The following is a 22,453-nucleotide window of genomic DNA, read 5'->3' as shown; positions in this document are numbered from 1 at the left end:
GAGCTAGTTTGAACTGCTTTATATACAGTTAGCTAGTTTAGTCCAGTGGTTCCCAACCTAGGGGTTGGGCCCCTCCAAAGGGTCACCAGATAAATCTGAGGGATCGTTACATGATTAATGGGAGAGAAGAAAAAACAAAGTTTTGAAACACAAATCTGTTTTCAGTTTTTAGAATTTTTCTCTAATCTTTGATTTTTGGTGAAATATTGGATCATTTGAACATTTATTGAAATTAAACCATGTGAGAAGTTTAGAGGGAAAAATCACTACTTGGTGATGCTGTTAACAACTCACAGACATCTGAAATGTACACACTGCTTTTTGTAAGACATCAAAAGCCAAAAAGGTTGGAAACCACTGGTTTCATCTTTAACAATGTGTTGTATTTTAAAAAGTTGTTATATTATCCATTGTGTCAAATTTTCATCTGAAAAGTAAACAAAGCTGTCAAATAAATGTAGTGGAGTAGAAAGTACAATACTTCTCTCTGAAATGTAGTGGAGTGGAAGTATAAAATAGCATCAAATGGAAATACTCAAGTAAAGTACAAATACCTCAAAATTCTACTTAAGTACAGTACTTGAGTAGATGCACTTAGTTACTTTCCACCACTTGGTACCACAGACCTGTTTCCATAGTAAAACTTACTTCCTGGTTTTGTCCTGGGGCAGATAGTGTGAATAGCTACTATCCTCTTACCACAGGCAATGAAACAGGCCTTACCTGTTAGCACAGGTAAACCTGCCAATCTACAACAGCCAGGATAACACCTGGTGTTGCTTTCAAAATAAAAGAAACTCTATAAAAATAGTCTGCCAAATAAAAAATGCAGGCCTACAATCTGTTAGTTGTTGTGCACACAGATGGTACATATGAATGAAATCATCGGATTTGGTACATAAAATATATATTGGGTTGATTTTTTTGCAATGCTAAATAAAATATTTCATAGTGGGTTTTATTTTGAAACTTTTGAGGAGAAGTCTCTTTTAATTTGGCACAATCCCTGTTTCCCCCTCCCATATCACTCTCTCCACACACGCACACCTTGTCATAAAACTGTACGGGTGAGTCTGTCAGAGGAGACCTAGGTCCCTGGACAGAGGAGAAGTCTGGACCTAAATGGAGTCCACCCTCCACAAAGGTTTGCTTTCTTTTTGGCTATGATTTATTCAGCAGTTTGCTTTGTTTATAATTTGATGAAATTTTGGCTTGTTTCTCTTTTAAGAGAGAGACAGTAGTTGTTTCAGGAAGGAAACATTACTGTTTTATATACTGATATAGCCTATTTACACAAAGCAGACCCCTTCTGCTGTTAGAGGTGTGGCACTTTGCTGAATTATTGTAATAGTTAAGCAATTCATTGGATTTATGGCAAAGGGCAGCAGATAGTCCTCAATTTGCAGGAACCATTTTATTGATTTAGGCCCTTATGTTTGATATTTAGTCCTCTATTTGAAACTGGCACTCCATTTAAGGAAGTGAAAGAATAAGGAAGTGCCATCATTCCCTCTGCTGTTATGGTACAACCAGCATCATAGAAACAGGTTGCTAACCCTCTGTGAAATTTGCATATTCTGATGATTCATTAGCTGAGTCTTTCTAAGGATTTTAAATCTAAAGAGAGGTAGGTATTGGTGCCTGTCTTCAGAACATCTCTAATCCTGTCAACCTGAACTGTGTAGCTCCAGGTGGAGCTGCAGGTGTGGTGCACCCAGTAGTAGCCCCTCAGGGTGGTTTGCAGCCCCTTGCTGAGGTGGCAGAGCCTGCCGACCTGGGAAAGGTGGGGGGAGACAAGAGTCAACCTGGACACCCAGCAGGAGCAGGACATGGACAGGTGAGTAAGGGACACGTTCAAAGCACACAGAATAATCTTTTGCAACAAGGTGAAGAGCAGCGGCCCATAATACTTTATAACCAGATATTCATGATACATACAAAAATACTTCTGCAGTTGCAAAATCATTATTTGCATTAAAGTAAAGAATATTAAGTGTTACTGTAATGCACATCAGCTCTGTTTGTGTGTATTCATTCCCACCAGATGTTCTAAAGATTTTGAGGGACACCGGAAATAATGTCGGTTTTGTATTTTTGTCTTTCCCAAGGAGCTGTACTCACTTGACAGCTCTCCGTCCTCCTCGGACAGTGAGGATGAAGGTATCGGCAAGAAAGAGAAGAAGAAGAAGAAGCTGAAGAAGAAGAAGAAGAAGAAGGTATGTCTTTTAATCTTATCTTCAACACTAACCAACTACTAATCACTACTAACCTGAACAGCAAAGTGCCTAAATACAAATATTAACAAAACAGTTAATGTCAGCTTAAAGGGAAATAATGTCTTCGCTGTAACAAGAGAATCTTAAATGGCTTGAAGTTTGTTATGGAGTTAAACTAATTTCTTGATTGACACTTGATTCTGCTTTTACTGTACCATTATTGAGTACAGTCTCCGCATGTCTAGTAAAATATTACACCTTATTAGATGGTCAGTCAATCCTGTGGCTTCTAGCGGGTGTTGCCCTGATTAGAAACTACACTCAGAGAGTTGCACAGTCCTCACCTCTGACAGAGGAAGGAAGTGCTGCACCAAGCAACAGCCAGTCAAACAGGAGAGGACTAGGAATGAAATGATCACTTTCTCAATAGGTTCGAGTGGCTCACGGCATAGCTGTGATGGGCGTGTGTGTGCCTCCGTGTGTCTTCTCGGTAAAATGGTTTCTCATATAATTCCCTTTGTGTGTCGCCGAGGGCTTAGAACGCCCCTCCCTTCTGCTGCCAGCCACACTCCTCTCTCTAAGCGTCTGTGACAAAGCCCTATTCCAGTGTGTTAATGGTGACTCATTCATTTAGACTCATTTATCACTTTCGCCAACAAAGGAGGGTATAAATAAATCTGTCCAAAGTGTACACAATGTTGAGCAATAACTTCCCTAACCTCTTTCTCAACAGGATTCCAGCTCATCATCCTCATCATCCTCTTCTTCATCCTCCTCTTCCTCCTCCTCTTCCTCCTCTTCTTCCTCCAGTAGCTCTTCAGACAGTGACAGTGAGGTAAGTCTAGTTATGGCATAGGTTACACAATTACATACCTGTCAACACCAAAGAGCTCAGAAGTCATATTTTTTCAGCTGAAGCCAAAATATCTCAAAGGAGTGAAAGAGAGTGTAAATCTGATGGTGTTACAGTTTTGTTTATGTTAATCCTTGAGAAATCTTTCCCGCGGCGGTGCTAAATTAAGTCCTTGGCCACAAGCACAAACAGTTTCACATCAGCTCATAGGGGACTGATAGTCCTTTCCAACTATGTCGCTGCCTCAAGTGAGGATATAAGAGTTTGTCAGAGCTGACAATGCAGTATGTTAAGAGAATATTTAGGGTGGGATTTCTTTCAAATTGAGTGAAATCTAAAAACTGAGTATTCATTATAGTCTTATGGCAAGTCGGGGATAAGCGCATCAACTCTCCACCAAGTCTGCAACATCAACAAGAGCACTCAAATACCAAATGGGGCATGCACTACTTTCACCTTTTTGCCTAGCTTAGTAAGGTTCCGCTTCAAGTAGCTGCAATCACACGATGACTTGATGTCTTACTCATTTTCTGAAGGCGTGGGCTGAAAATCAGGAGGTGCGGGAAAGGCAAGCGTTTCAGCTGTTGCAAGCTTTTAAGACAAAAGACTAAAAGAAAAGAAAAAAATCAGTTCAAAGAAACCTCAGAGCTGAGTTTTTACCCACTGGTTCTCTTCTGATAGGAGTGATTGGTTGTAAAGTATTAAGGTGAAAAAAAATCACAAGATCAGAGCCTTTGAAAGTAGGAGTCCATTACACTGCCGTGCGATTCAGCCTGAGTACTAGGCGGAGGCACATGTAGATCTGATAGCAGGAGATATCTGACAGGAGACACACCCAGTCATATGCTTGACATGCCTGTTGTGTCAACCACAGCAAGTCATGACATTACACTCAGATGTGATTTTTGTAGCTGTTTTGGGGAGAATGGGAACGCCTCAGAAATATGTGTGTGCAGGTATGGGGGTGTGTGCGTGCTTACATGCATCGTTACACAGCAGTAGTAGTAGTGTATGGCCATGCAGCTAGTTTGTATGTAATATGCACAGTCTGTGCATGTCATTTGCTGTGTGTTGGTTTTGGCTTCTTGGTCACAGTGGGTGTGGATGTTTGTTATTTAAACACGGTGAAGATAGACAATTCTTCATGTATAACTAGTGGGTGACACCCAACTATGACTGTATCATGATTTTTTATTAAGCAAATATAAATCAATTCATCAACAAGCTTCACAAACAAGCACACACACACACATTATAGTACAACAATAAAAAAAACACTAAAACACAACCTATAGTTATGACAGAATCAACATTCCCTTGCAGGATGACAAGAAGAAGAAGAAGAAGAAGAAGAAGAAAAAGGAAGAGGAGAAGGAGTACGTCTGGGACAATGTCATCATATCTCAGTCTGGTAAGTGAAATACAGAATTTCCCCTTTGCAACGTTCTGCAACATAGTTTTATGTATTCAGATGACTGCTTATATCAAGTCTCATGAGATGAATGTGTGTCTCAGCTCTGTGTATTCTCTTTTACAAAAGCATGCGTTGCATATCACAGTCCCGCCCCAAGTGACATTGTTTGCAAGTATGCTTGTATTGCAAAAACTTGAAAAAGCGTTTCTAAGGTTGTTTGCAAGAAACTGAAGAACTTCATCTTGTCTGCTTTTGTTTCACTTAGAATATTATTCTCCATCTTCTCCTCAGAGAACTCTGCAAGTATAATTCAACAGCCAGTTAATGTACAGTCTGAATAGTTGCGGTCTGTATTTGAGAGTGAGGCCAATTTTGACATTTAAAGTCGATATCTTGCTGAAGGGCACTTTGGCAGAATTGAGTTGAAACCTCCACTTCATCCAGATCTTTCAGATTCACTCATGTCGTCATCATAATGGACTGACAATTGAAGTATATGGTGACACAGAGAAGAGAAGGCCACTAAATGTGTTGCCAGTCAAATTGCAGCAGTTGTAATGTGCACATATTTCCAATATTTATGAAGCCCTGTGTTTGGCTGTATTCATTGGTAAAGTCAGCAGAATTACCATGAACAATAATCTGCAGAATTTGTTGACAATACATGCAATTCATACTTCATTTATTAAAGCAAATGTTTTACATTTGAATGCATTTAATGTTTTCAGGTACTGACGGCCAAATGGAAGAGTCGTCTGCAGAGGGACTGAAGTTGAGCCAGGTGAGAGAGAAGTCGAATGCTGTGGCTGTTGAACTTACGATCGGGGCCATGTTTGAAATAAATTTCACTTCAACGTGTTATACCTTGGATTTGCTAATGTCTGTAATCCATAAAGAATCATATCATATCACATTACAGATTTCTCTCCTCTTCTTGCATTTTTCATTTTGCCAGCCTCAGGGTCTCGACTCATCAGATGAGGAGGATGACAAGAAGAAAGAGAAAAAGAAGAAGAAGAAGGACAAGAAGAAGAAGAAGAAGAAAAAGAAGACGAAGAAGAAGAAGAAGAAGAAGGTATTTCAAATTTGCCTATAATGCAGCAGATTATACAACGATAACTAACTGTCTTAAAGGACCAGCACATGTCACTAAACCATATGTGTAATGAAAACAATAAAACATAAAACACTTGTCTGTTACTGAACATCTACCTCTACTTCCCAGGATTCCTGTTCTTCCTCATCTGATAGTTCATCCTCTGACAGTGAAGATGAAAAGAAGAAGAAGAAGAAGAAGAAAAAGAAGAAGGTATGATTAAAACATCTGTTTATTTAATACTATGTAGTTACAATATTGTGAATATCTTGGGTGTCATCTGTTTGGTTTGACTGTTCCCTGTTTAAATGTAAATGGTCAAAAGTGTTGATTGTATTGTGTCTTTTTCTTTCACAGGACTCCAGCTCCTCTTCCTCAGATAGCTCTTCTTCATCTTCCTCTGACAGCGATGATGACAAGAAGAAAAAGAAAAAGAAGAAGAAGGACAAGAAGAAGAAGAAAAAGAAAAACAAGAAAAAGGTAAAACAATGAAGATGTTTTGTCATTTGTCCAAAGCAGCCTGTTATTTACTATGTACATTAAGACTGGGAGGCTTCTGCAGAAAACTAATATGTAATTTGTACATTTTCACTAAAGATAAAAACATTTTTTATTGACACAGGATTCCAGCTCTTCATCTTCATCATCATCATCATCATCTTCTGACAGTGACGAAGATAAAAAGAAAAAGAAGAAGAAGAAGGATAAGAAAAAGAAGAAGAAGAAGAAGAAGGATGAGAAAAAGGTAAAAAAATTCCCCTCCTTGTTTTTTTTAAAAAGCCTAAGGCCTCTAAATTATGTAGTAGGTTTTCAGGTCGGGGGCGAGGCTCTTCATCATGTGACTCTCTCAAGGTATTCCACTTATTGTAGGAATGCTGAGTCAAGTTTCTTTGTTCTCTGCCTGCAGGAGGCTTAGTTTGTATTATGTTATGCAAAAAATATGATGCAAAAAATATGAACAATATAAGGCAGAAACTCTCCATTTCTTCATTCACAACTGTAGAGAAGCTTGTTTTTGTTGTGCTTTTAATAAAGAACAAAGCAGATTTGTGAATAGTCCTGAGAAAATGTGTAGCTCTTGTGCCTGTCAGGACCTGTAAGAGGATGGAAAGATCTTTCCACATGCCTGTATGTGTGTGTGTGTGTGTGTGTGTGTGTGTGTGCATTTATTGTATACAGGTTTGTGTGGAGATTTGTAGGGGAAATAAAAGACGATTGATTGTGTTTGTGCTTTTTCACAGGATGAGGAGCAGGAGGAGATCAGCAGTGGTGCTGCTCTTTCAGCAGCTGGTGAGTGTTTCCACTTTTTTGTGATTGGAAGAGACTGAATTACAAACAACATCGTCAAAACCAAACCTGTTCACGAGGTTGATGTAGTATTGCTTGGATTTCTCCTTTTCTGCAGATGGTGAGATTGCAGGAGCAAGTACTGATGGAGAAAAAAAGAAAGCTAAAGATGCCGACAAGGTGAAATACTCAGAAGCACACTTTTTGCATGTCGCACATATATGCAACAAATGCACAGATAAATCATTGCTTTCTTTTGTCGTAACAACAGAGCAAAGCAGAGGTGTTCCATGACGGTCTGGAGGAAGGCCACTTAAGTGATGATGAGGGAGAAGGAGGGGAGGAGAAGGACAAGAAGAAGAAGTTGAAGAAGAAGAAAAAGGTGATCACCATGTGTACGCAGTGATAAAAAGAGAATGTCTCTAAACAAAATTTACTGCATAATGCTGCATAATGGTTGGTAATGGCTGTGTTACAGAATAGTCCAAATTCACCGTGACTTTTTTTTAATCCCTTTTTTTTCTCAGCAGGATTCTTGCTCATGTTCAGATAGTGATGATGACAAAAAAGACAAGAAGAAGAAAAAGAAGAAGAAGGAAAAGGTATACAGACAGACTATGTGTACCTCATGATGATAGTGAAAAGACTGCTGTACATACAATATGTATGTTGACATTTTTATATTGCACATTAAATTTAGTATATTAGTATAAAACAGATACAAAAAATGTGCTTCTGTGTGCAGTTTTGAGTGATTTGAAAACTGAATTAAATATCTCTAACTGAAGTGGGATGTTTGTAGATATCAATGTGGATATTTGTGTTTGATTTGATCTATAGGACTCCTCCAGCTCCTCCTCTTCATCATCCTCTGATAGCTCCTCCTCAGACAGTGAAGATGAGAAGAAGAAAAAGAAGAAGAAGAAGAAGAAGAAGAAGATGAAGAAGAAGGATAAGGTTTGTCTTCTTCTGTATGTTCCTTTTTTGTATGTTTGGTTGTGTATTGTGTTAATACGTTGTTCTCGTCTTTCTGTCTTTACAGGATTCCAGCTCTTCCTCCTCCTCATCCTCCTCCTCCTCCTCTTCCTCATCTGATAGTGAAGATGACGAGAAGAAGAAAAAGAAGAAGAAAAAGAAGAAGAAGAAGAAGACGAAGAAGAAGGATAAGGTTTGTCTTCCTCTATATAATCCTAATTTTTGTATGTGTCCTTTTTTTGGTTGGTTCATTTGTGTTTTGTGTTAATATTACACTGTTCTCATCTCTTTACAGGATTCCAGCTCTTCCTCCTCCTCCTCCTCCTCCTCATCTGATAGTGAAGATGACGAGAAGAAGAAAAAGAAGAAGAAAAAGAAGAAGAAGAAGAAGACGAAGAAGAAGGATAAGGTTTGTCTTCCTCTATATAATCCTAATTTTTGTATGTGTCCTTTTTTTGGTTGGTTCATTTGTGTTTTGTGTTAATATTACACTGTTCTCATCTCTTTACAGGATTCCAGCTCTTCCTCCTCCTCCTCCTCCTCATCTGATAGTGAAGATGACAAGAAGAAAAAGAAGAAGAAGAAGCAGAAGAAGAAGAAGAAGAAGGTGAAAAATAAAACATTGTTTTAATATGTTGTTGAGTAAACATGGTTCACTTTCCACTGTTCTATGATGGTATTGTTTTAGAGGATTAATGCCCCTGAAGGTCATAAAGCTGAGAGAAGGTCATTGGTTTCTGTGACTGACTGACTGATGTCTTTTCTAGAAGCCCTGCTCCTCTGATGATAGCTCCTCTTCTAGTGATGATGACAAGGTGAGATGACACACACATGAATATAATATATATGAATATATATAATACTTCAGATGTTTACAAAATCAACAAATACAGTGAATGCACAATTTTATCATGAGTCTGTGTGTTTTTTTATTTAGAAAAAGAAGAAAAAGAAAGATAAGAAAAAGAAGAAGAAGAAGGATAAGAAGAAGAAGAAAAAGAAGGTGAGACAAAGCTTAAATATGAGGTCCCTTCCTTGTTTTACATGTCAGGATTTTAACTCCTGAAAATCAACAAATATGTTCCAGAAAGGTTTCAAAACACAAACTCCAAAATGCTGAAACATGTGGAACATGAAAATAAAGCAGCCTGACAACTCTTTCTATGTGAAATTTCTTGGTAAAACTGTTGTTGATCTTAAGTAAATGTCTGAATATGTAGAGCGAAACAACTGAATCACAATGTCAGCATGCACGAGGTGGTGTGATGAGCAAACAAGCACAACAGTATCTATAACATTAACGTTACTATGGTGTAATTACTACTGTATAAGTTAAATATGACATGTTATCTTTTTTCTGTCCAGGATTCTTCTTCTTCTGACTCCTCCAGTGATTCTTCTTGTGATGATGATAAGAAGAAGAAAAAGAAGAAGAAAAAGGACAAGAAGAAGAAGAAAAAGAAAGACAAGAAGAAGGTAAAGCAATTGTAAAGCAGCCTCCTGCTTCTTAATATTTGTTAGTGCCATTTCCTATGTATATTCAGATGGGATGTCTCTTCATGAAAAATAAACAGCAATACACTAACAAAATGTATTTATTTACATCCAAGGATTCAGATTCTTCTAGCAGTGATGATGACAAGAAGAAGAAAAAGAAGAAGAAAGACAAGAAGAAGAAAAAGAAGAAGGACAAAAAGAAGGTAATTCAGTGGATGTATAATGCTCATCTTTTGTTTTACAAAAAGAGAGATGATCAACTGTTGTCTGCTTTGTGTTTGATCAGGACTCAAGCTCCAGTTCATCAAGTTCATGTGATAGCTCCAGTGACAGCGACAAGGAAAACAAAAAGGATAAGAAAGACAAGAAGAAGAAGAAGAAAAAGGTAAATTAAAAAAAATGGAAATATCATCAGATTATGTTTCATATACTGTAAGTGACTGAATCTTACTGGTTCCCTGCTCCTCAGGGTTCGGGCTCATCTGGAAGTGAAACTGACAAGAAGAAGAAGAAGCAGACTGTGAGTTTGCTTTAAATATAAATTATATACGACATATAAGCTGTTATTCGTTCTTGGCTCAGGCTATATTTGCTGTATCCTTCATGTGGGGTGGTGGTGTTGATTTCATTCCAGGAAAGCCCTGATGGTGAGGAAAGCGGTGAGCCAAAAATGCAGGTTTCAGGCTCAGGCGGTAGCGAACTTTCAGCATCCGGTGGCAGCAGCTCCAAGCCTGGTGGCGCTCCCTTTGCACCACTTCCCTCTAAGCCCCTCCTGAACCTGGATTCTCAGAGTTCTTCAGCTGTCTCTAAGCCTGTCACGAAGCCGGATCCTCTGAGTCCTTCAGCTGTCTCTAAGCCTGTCCTGAAGCCGGATCCTCTAAGTTCTTCGGCTGTCTCTAAGCCTGTCCTGAAGCCGGATCCTCTGAGTTCTTCGGCTGTCTCTAAGCCTGTCCTGAAGCCGGATCCTCTGAGTTCTTCGGCTGTCTCCAGGCACTCTTATTCTGGCTCCTCCCTGAATATGGTAGACAGGATTCGCAGACCTCCCAGCCCCATGGAGTCCTTGATTGGGAACCCAAGGAGATACGGAGACGGAAGCACCCGTTCCACTTCCAACCTCACCTCTAGTGATCTACTAAGAGGCCCCAAGCCTTATCAATGATGAGATGTCATAGATCTAAATAGATGTTACTGATTTAAAAAAAACAAAAAAAACATGGCTTACATGACATTGGAGGAAGTTGAAATGCATGCAATCTAAAGATGTGCTCTAATGATGAATCTTAGAGCTCTGATGAGGAAAATATGACCACTCATATAAAATAAAATGAGATGTTTTTGTTGTGTTTTCTTGTGTAATACAGAGGTTACTGGGTAAAGATGCATTGTGACATGATGAACATGTGCACACTGAGAGGGATAATCGTATCCTGAAAAATGATAATATTATAATTTTTTAAATGGTAAGAAAGAAAAAGCACATCTGTGGAGGAAATGTCAATTCACATGAAATAATTCAATACTTGCTTGACAGAATAAAACAATACAATTTTATTTTGTTTGCTGTGTCTGTTATTATTATTATTATCATCATCATCATTATTATTATTATTATTATTATTAGAAGTAGTATTAGTTGTAGTATGAAGTAGTCTTTTTTTTATAATTTTGTGTAAATTTACATTGATGGCAGCAGGTTTATTATTACTTTCATAATACAGTTGGGGCTTTACTGAAAAGGTCCAACACATGTTTTCACACCGAGAAAGGCAGAGGATTAATGCTTGTGTGTACTCAAAACAAAATATGGAGCAAGGTCTCTCTGAACCAGCAAAGACGAATGAGTCACAATCCTGATGTCATTATTGAGTTAAATAAAACCAGTGGTGAAGAAAGTATCCAGATCCTTTTCGTGAGTGAAAGTAGAAATACTGAAATATAAAAATACTCTGTCCTGTATTCATAATTCAGAACAATGGACCCTGTGATTGTTACACTATTATATATTACTGGATTATTATTGCTGATGCTAAATTTAACCAGCTTATTTTATATACTGTTGGGTAGTTTTGAACAGATTAAATGTTCTACAAAAATAAACTCATGTTCTGTGTATAAAATCTTTATCTATAAAAGTTAAAAAGTATAAAGGAAACACTCAAGTAAAGTGCAAGTACCTCAACTGTGTACTTCCACCACTGAATATAAAATCTTGAAAAAATAGTATAAGAACATTTAGCAAACAATAACTGACAAAAGCTTATAACTCAGAAGTCAATAATGTGTCAACTGGCTTTAAAAACTCCTAAAGTTCCTAAAGCCAATAACTTTTCTAACTCTTCATATATACTCTTGTGTGGAAGCTGTAACATATCATCCACTGTCAAAAACAAACTGCTTAGTGGGTTTATGTTGTTTATGTGTTGTGCTGAAGCATCTGAATGAAGAATCAACTACATTTTATCATGTTTGCCACACATATTATTTTGAGAAAAGTGGAGGCGGTTCTGCTTTATTATAAAGTAAAATATGAACCCTCACCTGTCACTTTGCTACAGCCCCTTACACACGTTTTACACAAATAAGTATTGACGCAGTATCAATAATAGCATTTGCATTTCTTATTTGTGTTGGTCTGTAACGTTCATACAATTCTTAACTCTGATACTGAACATAAACGTGAATAATAAATGTATTAATAAACTGGAGCTGTGGTTGGAGGTGTGGTCAGGTTAGATCACGTGGTTTAGGTGTTGCCATCTCATGTTTCTTCCTGTTTGTGAAAAAAGCAGCCTGTCAATCTCTGCGGTCACTTGTTTGGACAGGCGCACAGACAAGACCGACGATGTCTTTCGATCTCTCATCAGGTAGGCTTTGGTTTCATTAGTGAGTATTAAACATTAATCCCGTAAGTGTGAGTCGACGTGGGTCGGCTGATTTATGTAGTAAACATGTTTCCAAGTAGCGAGCAACAGGCTTTTTAGAGGGAAGTTTTACACCTGGCAGCTTAATTATTCAAATATATACACAAGAAAAACAGTGACAAATTGCATCAGTGTAAACAGACCCAGCAAGGTGTATTTACTTGATATATTGCAGCGTTTAGACGTTTCTTTTCTTGGTGAAAGTAATTCAGATTTTTATATCACTTTTATTCTAAGCCTGCTCACCATCTGTCTCTTTTGCTTGCTTGCAGCTTTGGGTAAAGATGAAGGTGCAGTGAAGAAGGAGGAAGCTCATAAGGATGAGTTTAATTGGCCATGGAGCAAGGACAAGGATAAGGTGGGGAGGCTTTGCACTGTTTGTGTGCATTGTAACAAATATGCTAAGAGCTTTTCCAGCTACTGAGAAATAGAATTTAGAAAAGTGTGTTTTTTTATATATAAATCTATGCTTTTAGCTGCTTTTTGGCAGTGAGACTAGTGGGTCTCGCCAGGGCACATTACTGGAAGGGGATATTGAAAAGTTGCTTCTCTGGTAAATTTACTGCATCTAAACTTTTTTTGCCTTTTTTTTATTTTAGGACGGTAAGGACAAGTCCGGCAGTAAGGACAAGTCTCACAGTCACGAGAAGTCTGACAAGAAGGACAAGTCTGACAGTAAGCATAAGTCTGGCAGTAAGAACAAGTCAGATGAGCACAAAGAGCATAAGAAGAAGAAGGACAAGAAGAATAAGGAAAAGAAGGATGGACATAAATCAAGCAGCTCATCCTCATCTTCATCCTCCAGCAGTGATGAGGTATTGTACTATTGCACTATTAGAGATATTTTATTTGATATAAAACAGTTTTACTCTAGTGAACAAGTACACCCACGGACTAACCTCTATCACTGCTCACTGCTCAGTGTGTAAAAATGTTCCAACATTCCTCTGTTTGTAGTTCACAATACATTTAACAAGAAAATGCAATAAAATGCAGCTCAACAGGTAACACCCCAGTCACACCCCGTTTCAAAGGTTACTTATCACGGGCTCGTTGCTCGTCACCCGGTGCGTGTGGAAGATCCAAAACAGGTCTTACCAGCAGTGCCAGTTGTAATCAGCTGCGACACACCCACCTGTGTACAAGCTGTCTTCATTCATACGCTCACTACTCCTCTTTTGTTGTCAGGTGACCATCTTCCTTATCTGCAGATTTATTTTTATCTTGTTAATCTGCAGCCAATCTGTGAGCAACTTTTGCTCTTATCACTTTTAGGCTACATTGCTTTCATTTTGGTGCAGTTTTGTTAGTCACATTGGAATGAATAATAGGTTTTCCATGCAAATGACTGAAGCAAAAGAGGAAAGAACCCAGCCCAGGGTGGGAGAGGAGAGAAACAGGTCAGATAAGAGTCATATAAGAGCTGTTCTGTTTAATTGCCTCCCCAGAAGTGAACACAGACCTGTCATAGCCTGACTCGACTCCGTAATATTCCTGCTCCAAAAATGAATGTCATCCTGGTGTTTATGTTGCTGCCAGAAAGATTCATACATTCATGACAGGAACTGTGGCCCTCAAGAAGTTCTTTAATAAATCATGTTTTCTTTCTGCAGTAACAGCATTGTCCTTTTTGTCATTTCAGAACTGATGCTTCCTTGGGGGACCGGCCTGCTCTGTTAGTCTCTTATGGTCTTGTGTATTGACATATTGAGTGTGTGTTGTTGAGTGTGCAATAGTACCAACCTTCTTTCTTGTCCTTGCACTTACGTCACTGTAACATGTTGGTCTTGTTTAAATAAATCTGCTACTTCCTAGAAGTAAATGTTCCTGAAAACAAGCAAAATGCCTGACGGATTTCTTCTTTCTTCTTCCATGAAGTTCTTCTGTCGAGTAAAGTGTTTTCTTCACCACAAGATGGCAGTGTTTTCTATTTTTAAGGACAATCAAAGTTTGAAGTTCAAGTAGACAATGAAAGTTTTATTTTCAAGATTTATAGGTAAGAATACAAGAAAACATACACAGTATTTTATTGTAAATGGGACATTTGCAAGTATTTTGGACATGCACACAAGTACTACAAGTTTTGTTGCGAAATAAAAATGGATTTTCTGTCGAGAAAGATGAATATATGAAAGGACCTCATTGTATGGATACTGTTCAGAACTCAGAACATTGACCCTCAGTGAGTGTAATGACTGCTTGATTTCACTTTAAGTTACTCTTATCAGCAGGCATCAGTGGATCTGAGTTTGACTTATTCAAAATCAACAAAATATCCTTAGGGAAAAAATTAAGCCGCTTAAAAAATGATCCAACAACTCAAAGAATGATGATGCAGCACTAAAAAGAGAAAAAAGGATCATCCGTTTACCTGACATCAATATTCAAGTTATCGTGAACTCCAGCCAGGACTGTCAGGAGAAGAGAATTACAACATTTAACATTGAGGATCTCCTTCAGGTCTTTTGAATCTTTTATAGGGGGTGCAGAAAAAGAAAAATGGAGCAGTTTCAGAGAAGAATCAATAATAAATCAAGCATGCATCTTTCTGGGGGCTGCTGAAGAGACCCAGTGTAACCCATCCATCATGGTCAAACCTGTGTTTTATTTAACCTAAGGGAGTATTGAAGGGGAACATGAGTAGATGGTGTAAAAGAACATTTTCTTGATGCATTGATCTGGTCGAGGTACATGTACGAGGTTTAATTTGTGCAAAAAAAAGTAATCTTTTTTTCAGAACAGCATATATTATTGATGTTATTCCTTTTTAAAATATTTTCTCACTGTTGGACATCATTGTGACTTTGTACATTGCTTCTGTTTGATTTAGTGCAGCAGCAGTCACTTGACTTGGCACATCACACGTGTCATTTGCATTTGTCTGTAGCTACTGGGAAATGAATACAACAGTCAGCAACACTATTTTGGAGAAAATATTTACACAGGAAATGAATCAGCAACTATTTTGATCACTGATTCATTGTTTAATACAGCAATAATAACTTTATTTATATAGCACCTTTCATACAAGAAATGCAGCTCAAAGTGCTTTACAACAAGAGAAAGTACATGCACCAAGTGCTTTACGTGAAAACATAAAAGCAAAGTCATTAAATCATTTTTAAAGCAAAAATGACAAAGATTCTCCGGTTCCAGCTTCTCAAATATGAGGATATACAACTTTTTCTTTTTGCTTTATGTGATAGTAAACTTATTTTTAAGGATTTGGACAGTTCGCTCAAAATAAAACATGCAATTTCAAGATCACTTCAATGTCACTTTTGGCTTTAGGAAACTGTGATGGGCTTTTTTCTTTATTTTCTGACATTTTACAAACCAATCAATTAACCAGTTAATCGAAACACTAATCAGCAGATTAATTGATAATAAAAATTGCCGCCCTAACTGAACCTCATACATAAAAGATGAATCAAACGTAGCTACTGTATATGCAAAGACAAGATAATGACAAAGATTTTAAAAAAAGAGCATCATATGCTACAAAATCACTTTAAGAAAAGTATGCATCAGTGCATTTTTGACAAACAGAATGTCATACATACATGTAGCATCCCAGTAATCATGCTGTAAATCATCTCACAGGTTCAGTATTTCCTGTGTGTGACAATACAGACTGTGTTTGTCATAATGGCTTTGATACAGAAGGGATTCCTCCAGGTGTGACACCAAACCTTGTTTACAGCATCAAACTTTTAAGATACAAGCCGATGTGCTGGATGTTGTTTTCCCTCTGATGCAACTTGCATGAATGCAATATCACAAAATTTACATGACCTTTTTTAGAAAGGGAGCTGAGCACGCATGTGAGACAAGTTTAAAGTTCAGGCAGGAAGAGAAAGAGAGGAACAAAGAGGGAGATGGGAAGGCTTCGGGGCATCCCTAAGATTCTCTAACTTGTACCTTATATGTCTGCAGTGACAGCTAAACGTCTGTGAAATCCTGCCAACAGCTTTGTGCAGAAGACAGGATGATAAGATAGATGTCCTCCCGTTTGATTTTTCCCTTTTTTAAAGTCTAAAAATCTAATTAGGGGAGAAAATTTAAAGGAAAAAAAAAAAATCAGTCGACACCGTTTCTCTTTTGATGTTTGGAAGCTTTTTTTGGTGAAGACATGGTGCCGACACCAGAAGTCTTGTGAAGTAGGAAAGATGTAAGCAGTCATTTAGTGCTGAGGTGGGCGAGGTTTGATCAGTGGATTAGAGTGATTAGAGGCCTGAACACAGGTTGTTTGATGCAGCCTGCTTATTTTAATCACTGAGTAGTCCTCTTAGCCTGCAGTCACTCTTGAGTAAGTTTTTCTTCTCTTAATGCTGCTCTTCACTGAGGAAATCTTCGAAATGAATGATTTGTCTGTTACACTGCCACGCTGCACCACACATTACCGTTTTATTACAACTTACGCACACAAACTTTGACTCACTGAGATTAAAAACTCTCAAATGAAATTGTATGTAATTGAGCATTTTATTATCTTTCACATGATTTGGAAATAGAGTGTCTGTGTGTGAGTGTGTGTGTGTGTGTGTGTGTGTGTGTGTAAGAAAAGACAGTGACAGATATGTGTTTGCTTGTTAGCTCTGTGTGCATGCACAACACAATCTGTAGTCTGTTTGTTTTGTGTGTGGGTTTCTCTTAGTGCCTCTGACATGTAACAGACTTGGACTGAATGAAGAACTCATCTAGAGTGAAGCTCCCATTGTAGACTATCTCTGTGTTACAGTCACACTGCATTGATATTTACATTATAAATGATGAAAATGAATCAGAATGCAGAGTCTAATGTAGCAACAATGAGACTGATGAATTCTATAGTTTTGCCAGAATATGAAGAATTAGGCCTACATTAGCTATGTTATTATTATATATTTCTATTATATTATATTGCTGCTATTTTTTTTTTTTTAGGTTTTTATACTTTTGTGTACTTTTTGTTCCGGGTGAAACGTAATTTCATTTCAATGTATGCGAGTATTGAGAAATGACAATAAAGAAATCTTGAATCTTGAATATTATTGATCATATTTATTATAATTATGTATACTTTAAAAGTGCCATACTTAGCCTAAGTATGCACATGGTGACTATAAAGAGTACAACATCTATTCTGTTCTATTCTATTCTATTCTATTCTATTCTATTCTGTTGTGTTCTGTCGGTATTCTGATCTGTTCTATTCTACTCTGTTGTGTTCTGTCGGTATTCTCTGGACGCACCGCAGGAGGGCACGAACGTCTCTTTCTCTCTCTCTCTCTCTGGCGTCAGCGGTCTCCCAGCAACAGCCGGGCTCCGGTCACCCGCTGCTGAGCGCCGTCAAGCCGCACAGACACACTCAGACCAAACAGGAAGTCAGGTGGATTTTAACTACAGAATAAATGTATTTTGAGTCCAGGTGAGTTTCTCAGCTTAGCTCACAGTGGAGCTGTTAGTCTGTCTGACTACTGAAGACTGTCTCCAACTCTGCTGCATTTAGACAAACTGCCAAAGCAACGAGTAAGACTTTTTCAAGGTAGCAGACTCCCGATTGGTTGATTAATCCACGTTTTGTACTTGACCATTTTGTGCAACAAATACATGAATGAATAAATTAATTCAGTCCATTGAATTAATGCTGCTTTCAATACACAAAGTGCAGCGTAGGCATCCTGGAATGGAGGAGACACTTTAAGTTGCAGGCTATTGCTTGTTAGTTACAGAAGAAGATAGGGCCACATGAGAAAAAACTATTTCAGCACTGAGTTTAAAGTCAGTTAAAAATTTAAATTTTAAGTTTAGAAGTCTGACTTTAAACTCAGAACTCAAATATTTTTTTCACGTGGCCCTAATCCTCTTCTGTAGCTATAGAAGTTCAACATTGACTTTTCTTAATTTGATAGGCTTCTTAATTTAAAAACAAAAACAAGAAACATTATCTTGTAGCTTAACTAACTTCTAAAATAAAATAAAATATGTGGAACACATATGTAAAGGAGTAAAGTGACTCAACCCTGATTGACAGACTGACCTTCTGACCTTTGGTAACCTTTTCCTCCTTAAATGCTCTTTATAAGCTGTGGTAACACTTTAACAAAAGGAAAACAAAACTGTGAGTAGTTACTAAAGAACGAGTGAGGAGCGAATCAGTAACGCCCTGATAATTCATAAAACTGATAAATTAATAAATAGAATAACTTGAATAACTCCGTGCTGCTCCCTGGATTTTTTTATTTTGAAAAATATTGATCGGAAGTTGTGTTGTCTCCAAGTCTGTGTGATTTGCTCCCAGGTCCGCTCAGCTTCAGCAGAGCAGACAGAAACCATGGAGCGCAACAAGACGCGTTGGAGAGACTCACCGAGCGGTCAGGAAAAGTGCCAGTTTCTGATCTGTTTGTAAGTCACTTTCAGCGACAGTGAACAGTTTTCCGTTCACCAGCAGGTGCACACTGAGTTTTTCCAAGCGTGCGTAAATTGACTGGATAGAGGACTAGGGAAGAAAATAGTCTTGGAGTGACTAGCAGCTACCAAAGAACGGGAGGAGAGGATCGGAGTAAAGAGCGCCCGAAGGAGAGACGAGTGCCTGGTGCTGGATAGAAATGCTCGCAAGGTTATTTTTGTCTACGAATTTGAACATTTCACGTTGTTTGGGGAAAATGTCGCTGGTGTGCGCTGCGTAAAATCCCGGACTGCTTGCATGTCTCATGCCATTACAAGGAACAGTTACTTTTCTTCAAGGAAACTGTGAGCGGAGCAGATACAGTCTGAAGAAGGAGGCGTTGGGCTAAAACTGAAAACGACACACTGAACAGTTACGAACCATGGTGAAGTTTCATAACTCGGACCTATGGATAGCCTGGATGGTCATTTTCTGTATGGAGGGTAAGTTGTCTGACACTTGAAAACTTGTGTAGGCTGTCTATTCCCAACTACAATGCACCTTACACACTTAAAATAATAGTAATAATAGGCGTAATAATAATATTAATAATAGTAGTAACAGTAGTAGTAGGTTAGAGAATTATTTCAAAAGGCTTACAGATTTCGAATCACGTGGACAAATCATTATTACAATACATCTGCATCAGTATTGCAAAAACAGATGTATCTGGAATTAAATTGTGCCACGGGCTCAACCTCTCCACTCCAAGAGCGCGTGCCACAGCCATTTGATCCGCCCTCCCTCCTTAATACTGTATGTTTGGATCAGGCTGACAAATCCCCGGCATTTCCACAAAAAAACAAAGCGCTGATTTAGGATGACTTTTCCCCAGCACTAGTCGCCATGTCATCTCTCCCCCAAAAGCACTTTTGATTGTGCGCGTCTTATCCATAATGCGCTCTGCACTGCCTGATATGCGCGTCTTACACAAGGACTGAAATTACTGCTTTTTTTTCTCTCCCCCGTTAAACCACGCAACCGCCACGGATACACATTCAAAACGTGACACAGTGGTGGGAGAGTCTGTGTTTTGAAATAGAAACGGAGCAGACGGTGAAGGGTTGCGCTGCTAATCCGCCCGATTAACGAGAAGCATGGTGACCAGGCAGCACAGGAGAGCAGGCAACCCCACAGGAAAATCACTATATTTCCCATGATTCTCCTGTGGGACTTCTACTGTGTATGTGTTACTCTAAACTACAAGTTTATCGATCTCGTCTTACTTCTTAGTGCAGTGGTTTTCTTGAATCCGTCAGTATTCCTACAGAGAGAGCATGTAAATTTAGCGAGTTTGTCATACTTTAGGTTGCCTTTATTATGATGTGTTATATAATTTCCCTTAAATATTGTAACCAAGAATGATATTTGTGAAGTAAGCCTGCTAGAATGTTTCCTGTAGTTGAGAGAAAGCTTCGAAGGAATAAAATTGAAAACAACCAAAAATAGAAGTAGCATTTAAGAAATGATTAATAGCACCATTTAATAAATTGATATCTTTTGTATCCACACAAACATGATGGAAGTTAACAGATGAACATGGTTAATATGCATTATAAGACTGTTAAATAACTGGCACTGAAATAAATTCCTTGAAATAATCTTCATCTTTCTTTTCATATAGTGTACAAGTCTTTCTCTTTTTCAGAAAATAAAGCAGAACAGGGCAGAAAAATGCTAGAATACAGACTAAGTCCCCTCAGAGCCTCATGTCGAGAAGCAATAGCATTTCCACTGAACCGCGCGCGCACACACACACACACACACACACACACACACACACACACACACACACACACACACACACACTGGCCTGACATGTCAATTTGGACAGAACTTGGACAGAGATTGAATTTAGCCCTGATTGCCCAGGTGTTTCACTCCACTGCTCACTTATTTAGCTGTATACCTCTGCAGTGAGTGGATATATGGTGTCTTGTCAGCTTTACTCAGGGTTACACGTACACACTCACACACACATATATATATATACACACACACACATATATACACAAGTTTATTTGATTTGATCAGTCTGGTCCATTGTCTGACAAAATGGTTCAAAATGAAAACAGTGCATTGTGGCCATTCTACAGGAACCTCAGCCACTGCAATAACTGAAGGGTCAAGTCTACAAATGACTCTCAGCAGCTCTATTAACAGTTTTTCCTCTCTCCTCTTGCGTCTTGGTGGGGAGCTGCCAGTGTTTCTATAAATAAATTCTGATGCAGCAAACTCAGTATTGATTGTGGTTTGCTTGTTTTGGCTTTGTGTACTGACCTCCACTTTTTGCATGTCATACATTGTCACTGAATTGATTGGATTAGCTCATTACATTAGCCGATACTGGATCGTTTTGGGTTATTACACAATGAAGCCTGAGTCACTTCACATTTACCTCGCATATATTTATCTTTGTGGGTTTTTTTTTTTGTCTTGATCTTAATGGACGTGCCATGCGGTATGTTTTTGTGGCTGTGGACATACAGTAAACATTTAAGAGAGCTAAAGAGGAAAGTTTTGGAAGACCAGGAAACTGTGAGCAACTATGACAGGAGGAAGGGAAAATTTATAAGTGATTTTGACAGGCGTTAGTCACGGCCAAGTTTATGGCAGGGCCCCCTTCGTACTTTCAGCATTAGTTAGGGGATATGTCATGTCCTTCTTCAACCATCAACGCTCCCGAGTTACACATAAATATTGCATCCCCTCTTCTCAATTAGCAATGGGAATCTCGCAGCGATACACCGAAGAAAAGTTATTTAGATCTGCACTGCTTGAAGTGTTTGAAGAAAGTTTCTAAAAGTTAGAATAATAAACAGTAGAGGCTTTATGCTAATAAACTGATTGGTTCAGCTGTTGTCACAATGTACCCTCCAGGCGATATCAACACAGAGCTGCTCTGTCCATGCCCCGATTTAACGATTCATCCAAATCAACCCTCAAGGGTGTGGCAGGGACCGATGCGGAGGTCCAATCAATTCAGCAAATTAAATTCAAGAGGAGGTGGTGGCTCTGAACTTTTCAACTACTGCTGCTGTTTGTTTTGGTTGTCTGCATAATAGATCTTATAGAACATTTCAAATTTGCATACACTGAAATGTTCACATTAGGCTCCGGGCTTCCATCCTGCTGTCCATATGTTTGAAATAAAGAGTCCAGTGAGGACGGAGGAGTGCTGGAGCATAAAAAGAAAGACAACATGGAATCTTTCTCTTGCTCATTGACATTCAGGGCATTCATGTTGGCATCAAAGCTGAACTGAGACCAGTTACCCTTCTTCACTTTCTTCTGTGAGCTTGTTAACCTTTGAGGCTCTGCTGAAAGTTCTGGTATGAAATTACATAGAGAGTCTGGTCTGTTTGTTGTTTACATCGTCTCCTTTGCTCAGTTTTCCGATTTCATTTCTCAATAAATCCATCACTCAAATGTGATTTATGCCACTCAGTTGCACTGGGTTCACAGCAGCAGTGGTTTTGGTGAGTTACAGAAAATACATCTAGCTGGCCATAAAGACTAGTTTGAAAAGTGATTTTTTTATGTCTAGGTTCATAAAACCATTGTTTCAATACTATCTCAAGAACTATACTGTATATAATAATGTGTGGCAGGTCTGAAAATCAACAGAATCATGCTTGCTGCTGCAATGCTTCTATTGCCTCTTCAGAGCTGCTTTGTTTTACTCCCTTAGATTTTTTTTGCAGGTAGTTACAGATAATAAAAAATGAGAGGTAACACGGTAACAAGAGCTTTGAACAGCACAG

At 38.4% G+C, this 22,453-nt stretch overlaps 3 protein-coding genes across 7 annotated transcripts in view; all 3 read left to right on the top strand.

Moving 5' to 3' along the window:
- The first annotated feature begins 6 nt into the window (after window positions 1-6).
- On the top strand, window positions 7-10,889 carry LOC137185787 (cylicin-1-like). 5 transcript variants are annotated; one of them, XM_067594150.1, is made up of 25 exons: window positions 7-1,144; window positions 1,686-1,837; window positions 2,109-2,216; window positions 2,950-3,051; window positions 4,393-4,480; window positions 5,212-5,264; window positions 5,439-5,558; window positions 5,709-5,792; window positions 5,937-6,059; window positions 6,202-6,324; window positions 6,821-6,869; window positions 6,985-7,046; window positions 7,138-7,248; window positions 7,394-7,468; window positions 7,707-7,823; window positions 7,909-8,034; window positions 8,137-8,250; window positions 8,353-8,448; window positions 8,609-8,656; window positions 8,779-8,844; window positions 9,207-9,317; window positions 9,452-9,541; window positions 9,625-9,723; window positions 9,808-9,858; window positions 9,973-10,889. In XM_067594150.1, exons 1-25 carry the CDS (start codon window positions 1,123-1,125, stop codon window positions 10,495-10,497), a joined length of 2,715 nt encoding a protein of 904 aa, XP_067450251.1. In that variant the 5' UTR covers window positions 7-1,122; the 3' UTR covers window positions 10,498-10,889. The 5 variants fall into 5 exon arrangements, with proteins under 5 accessions (XP_067450251.1, XP_067450250.1, XP_067450249.1 ...); XM_067594149.1 differs by having other exon boundaries at window positions 2,950-3,060; window positions 7,397-7,468; XM_067594148.1 differs by having other exon boundaries at window positions 2,950-3,060.
- Window positions 10,890-12,078: 1,189 nt separating this feature from the next.
- On the top strand, window positions 12,079-14,096 carry LOC137186711 (uncharacterized). Its single transcript, XM_067595763.1, has 4 exons — window positions 12,079-12,202; window positions 12,532-12,617; window positions 12,859-13,074; window positions 13,902-14,096. The coding sequence occupies exons 1-4, from the start codon at window positions 12,181-12,183 to the stop codon at window positions 13,905-13,907; spliced, it is 330 nt and encodes a 109-aa protein (XP_067451864.1). The 5' UTR covers window positions 12,079-12,180; the 3' UTR covers window positions 13,908-14,096.
- Window positions 14,097-18,487: 4,391 nt separating this feature from the next.
- Window positions 18,488-22,453, top strand: part of igsf11 (immunoglobulin superfamily member 11) — a 103,845-nt gene continuing 99,879 nt past the window's right edge. The window contains exon 1 of the mRNA XM_067594147.1: window positions 18,488-19,132. Coding sequence (XP_067450248.1) covers window positions 19,072-19,132 — 61 coding nt within the window. The 5' untranslated portion in view covers window positions 18,488-19,071. The remainder of the gene's footprint in view (window positions 19,133-22,453) is intronic.

The sequence above is a fragment of the Thunnus thynnus genome, chromosome 7, assembly GCF_963924715.1.
Source record: "Thunnus thynnus chromosome 7, fThuThy2.1, whole genome shotgun sequence".
In the NCBI taxonomy this organism is placed as follows: domain Eukaryota; kingdom Metazoa; phylum Chordata; class Actinopteri; order Scombriformes; family Scombridae; genus Thunnus; species Thunnus thynnus.
Note: the sequence above shows the minus strand (reverse complement) of the source record. Positions and strands in the feature narration are given on the sequence as shown.

Bases quoted from the DNA above. Each gene is read 5' to 3' on its own strand.
- LOC137185787 (XM_067594148.1), top strand. From the start codon at position 1,123: ATGGAGTCCACCCTCCACAAAG. The intron at 6,325-6,820 runs GTAAAAAAATTC...GCTTTTTCACAG, and splicing joins AGAAGAAGGATGAGAAAAAG to GATGAGGAGCAGGAGGAGAT. The intron at 7,249-7,393 runs GTGATCACCATG...TTTTTTTCTCAG, and splicing joins AGTTGAAGAAGAAGAAAAAG to CAGGATTCTTGCTCATGTTC.
- LOC137186711 (XM_067595763.1), top strand. From the start codon at position 12,181: ATGTCTTTCGATCTCTCATCAG. The intron at 12,203-12,531 runs GTAGGCTTTGGT...GCTTGCTTGCAG, and splicing joins GTCTTTCGATCTCTCATCAG to CTTTGGGTAAAGATGAAGGT. The intron at 12,618-12,858 runs GTGGGGAGGCTT...TTTTTATTTTAG, and splicing joins GGAGCAAGGACAAGGATAAG to GACGGTAAGGACAAGTCCGG.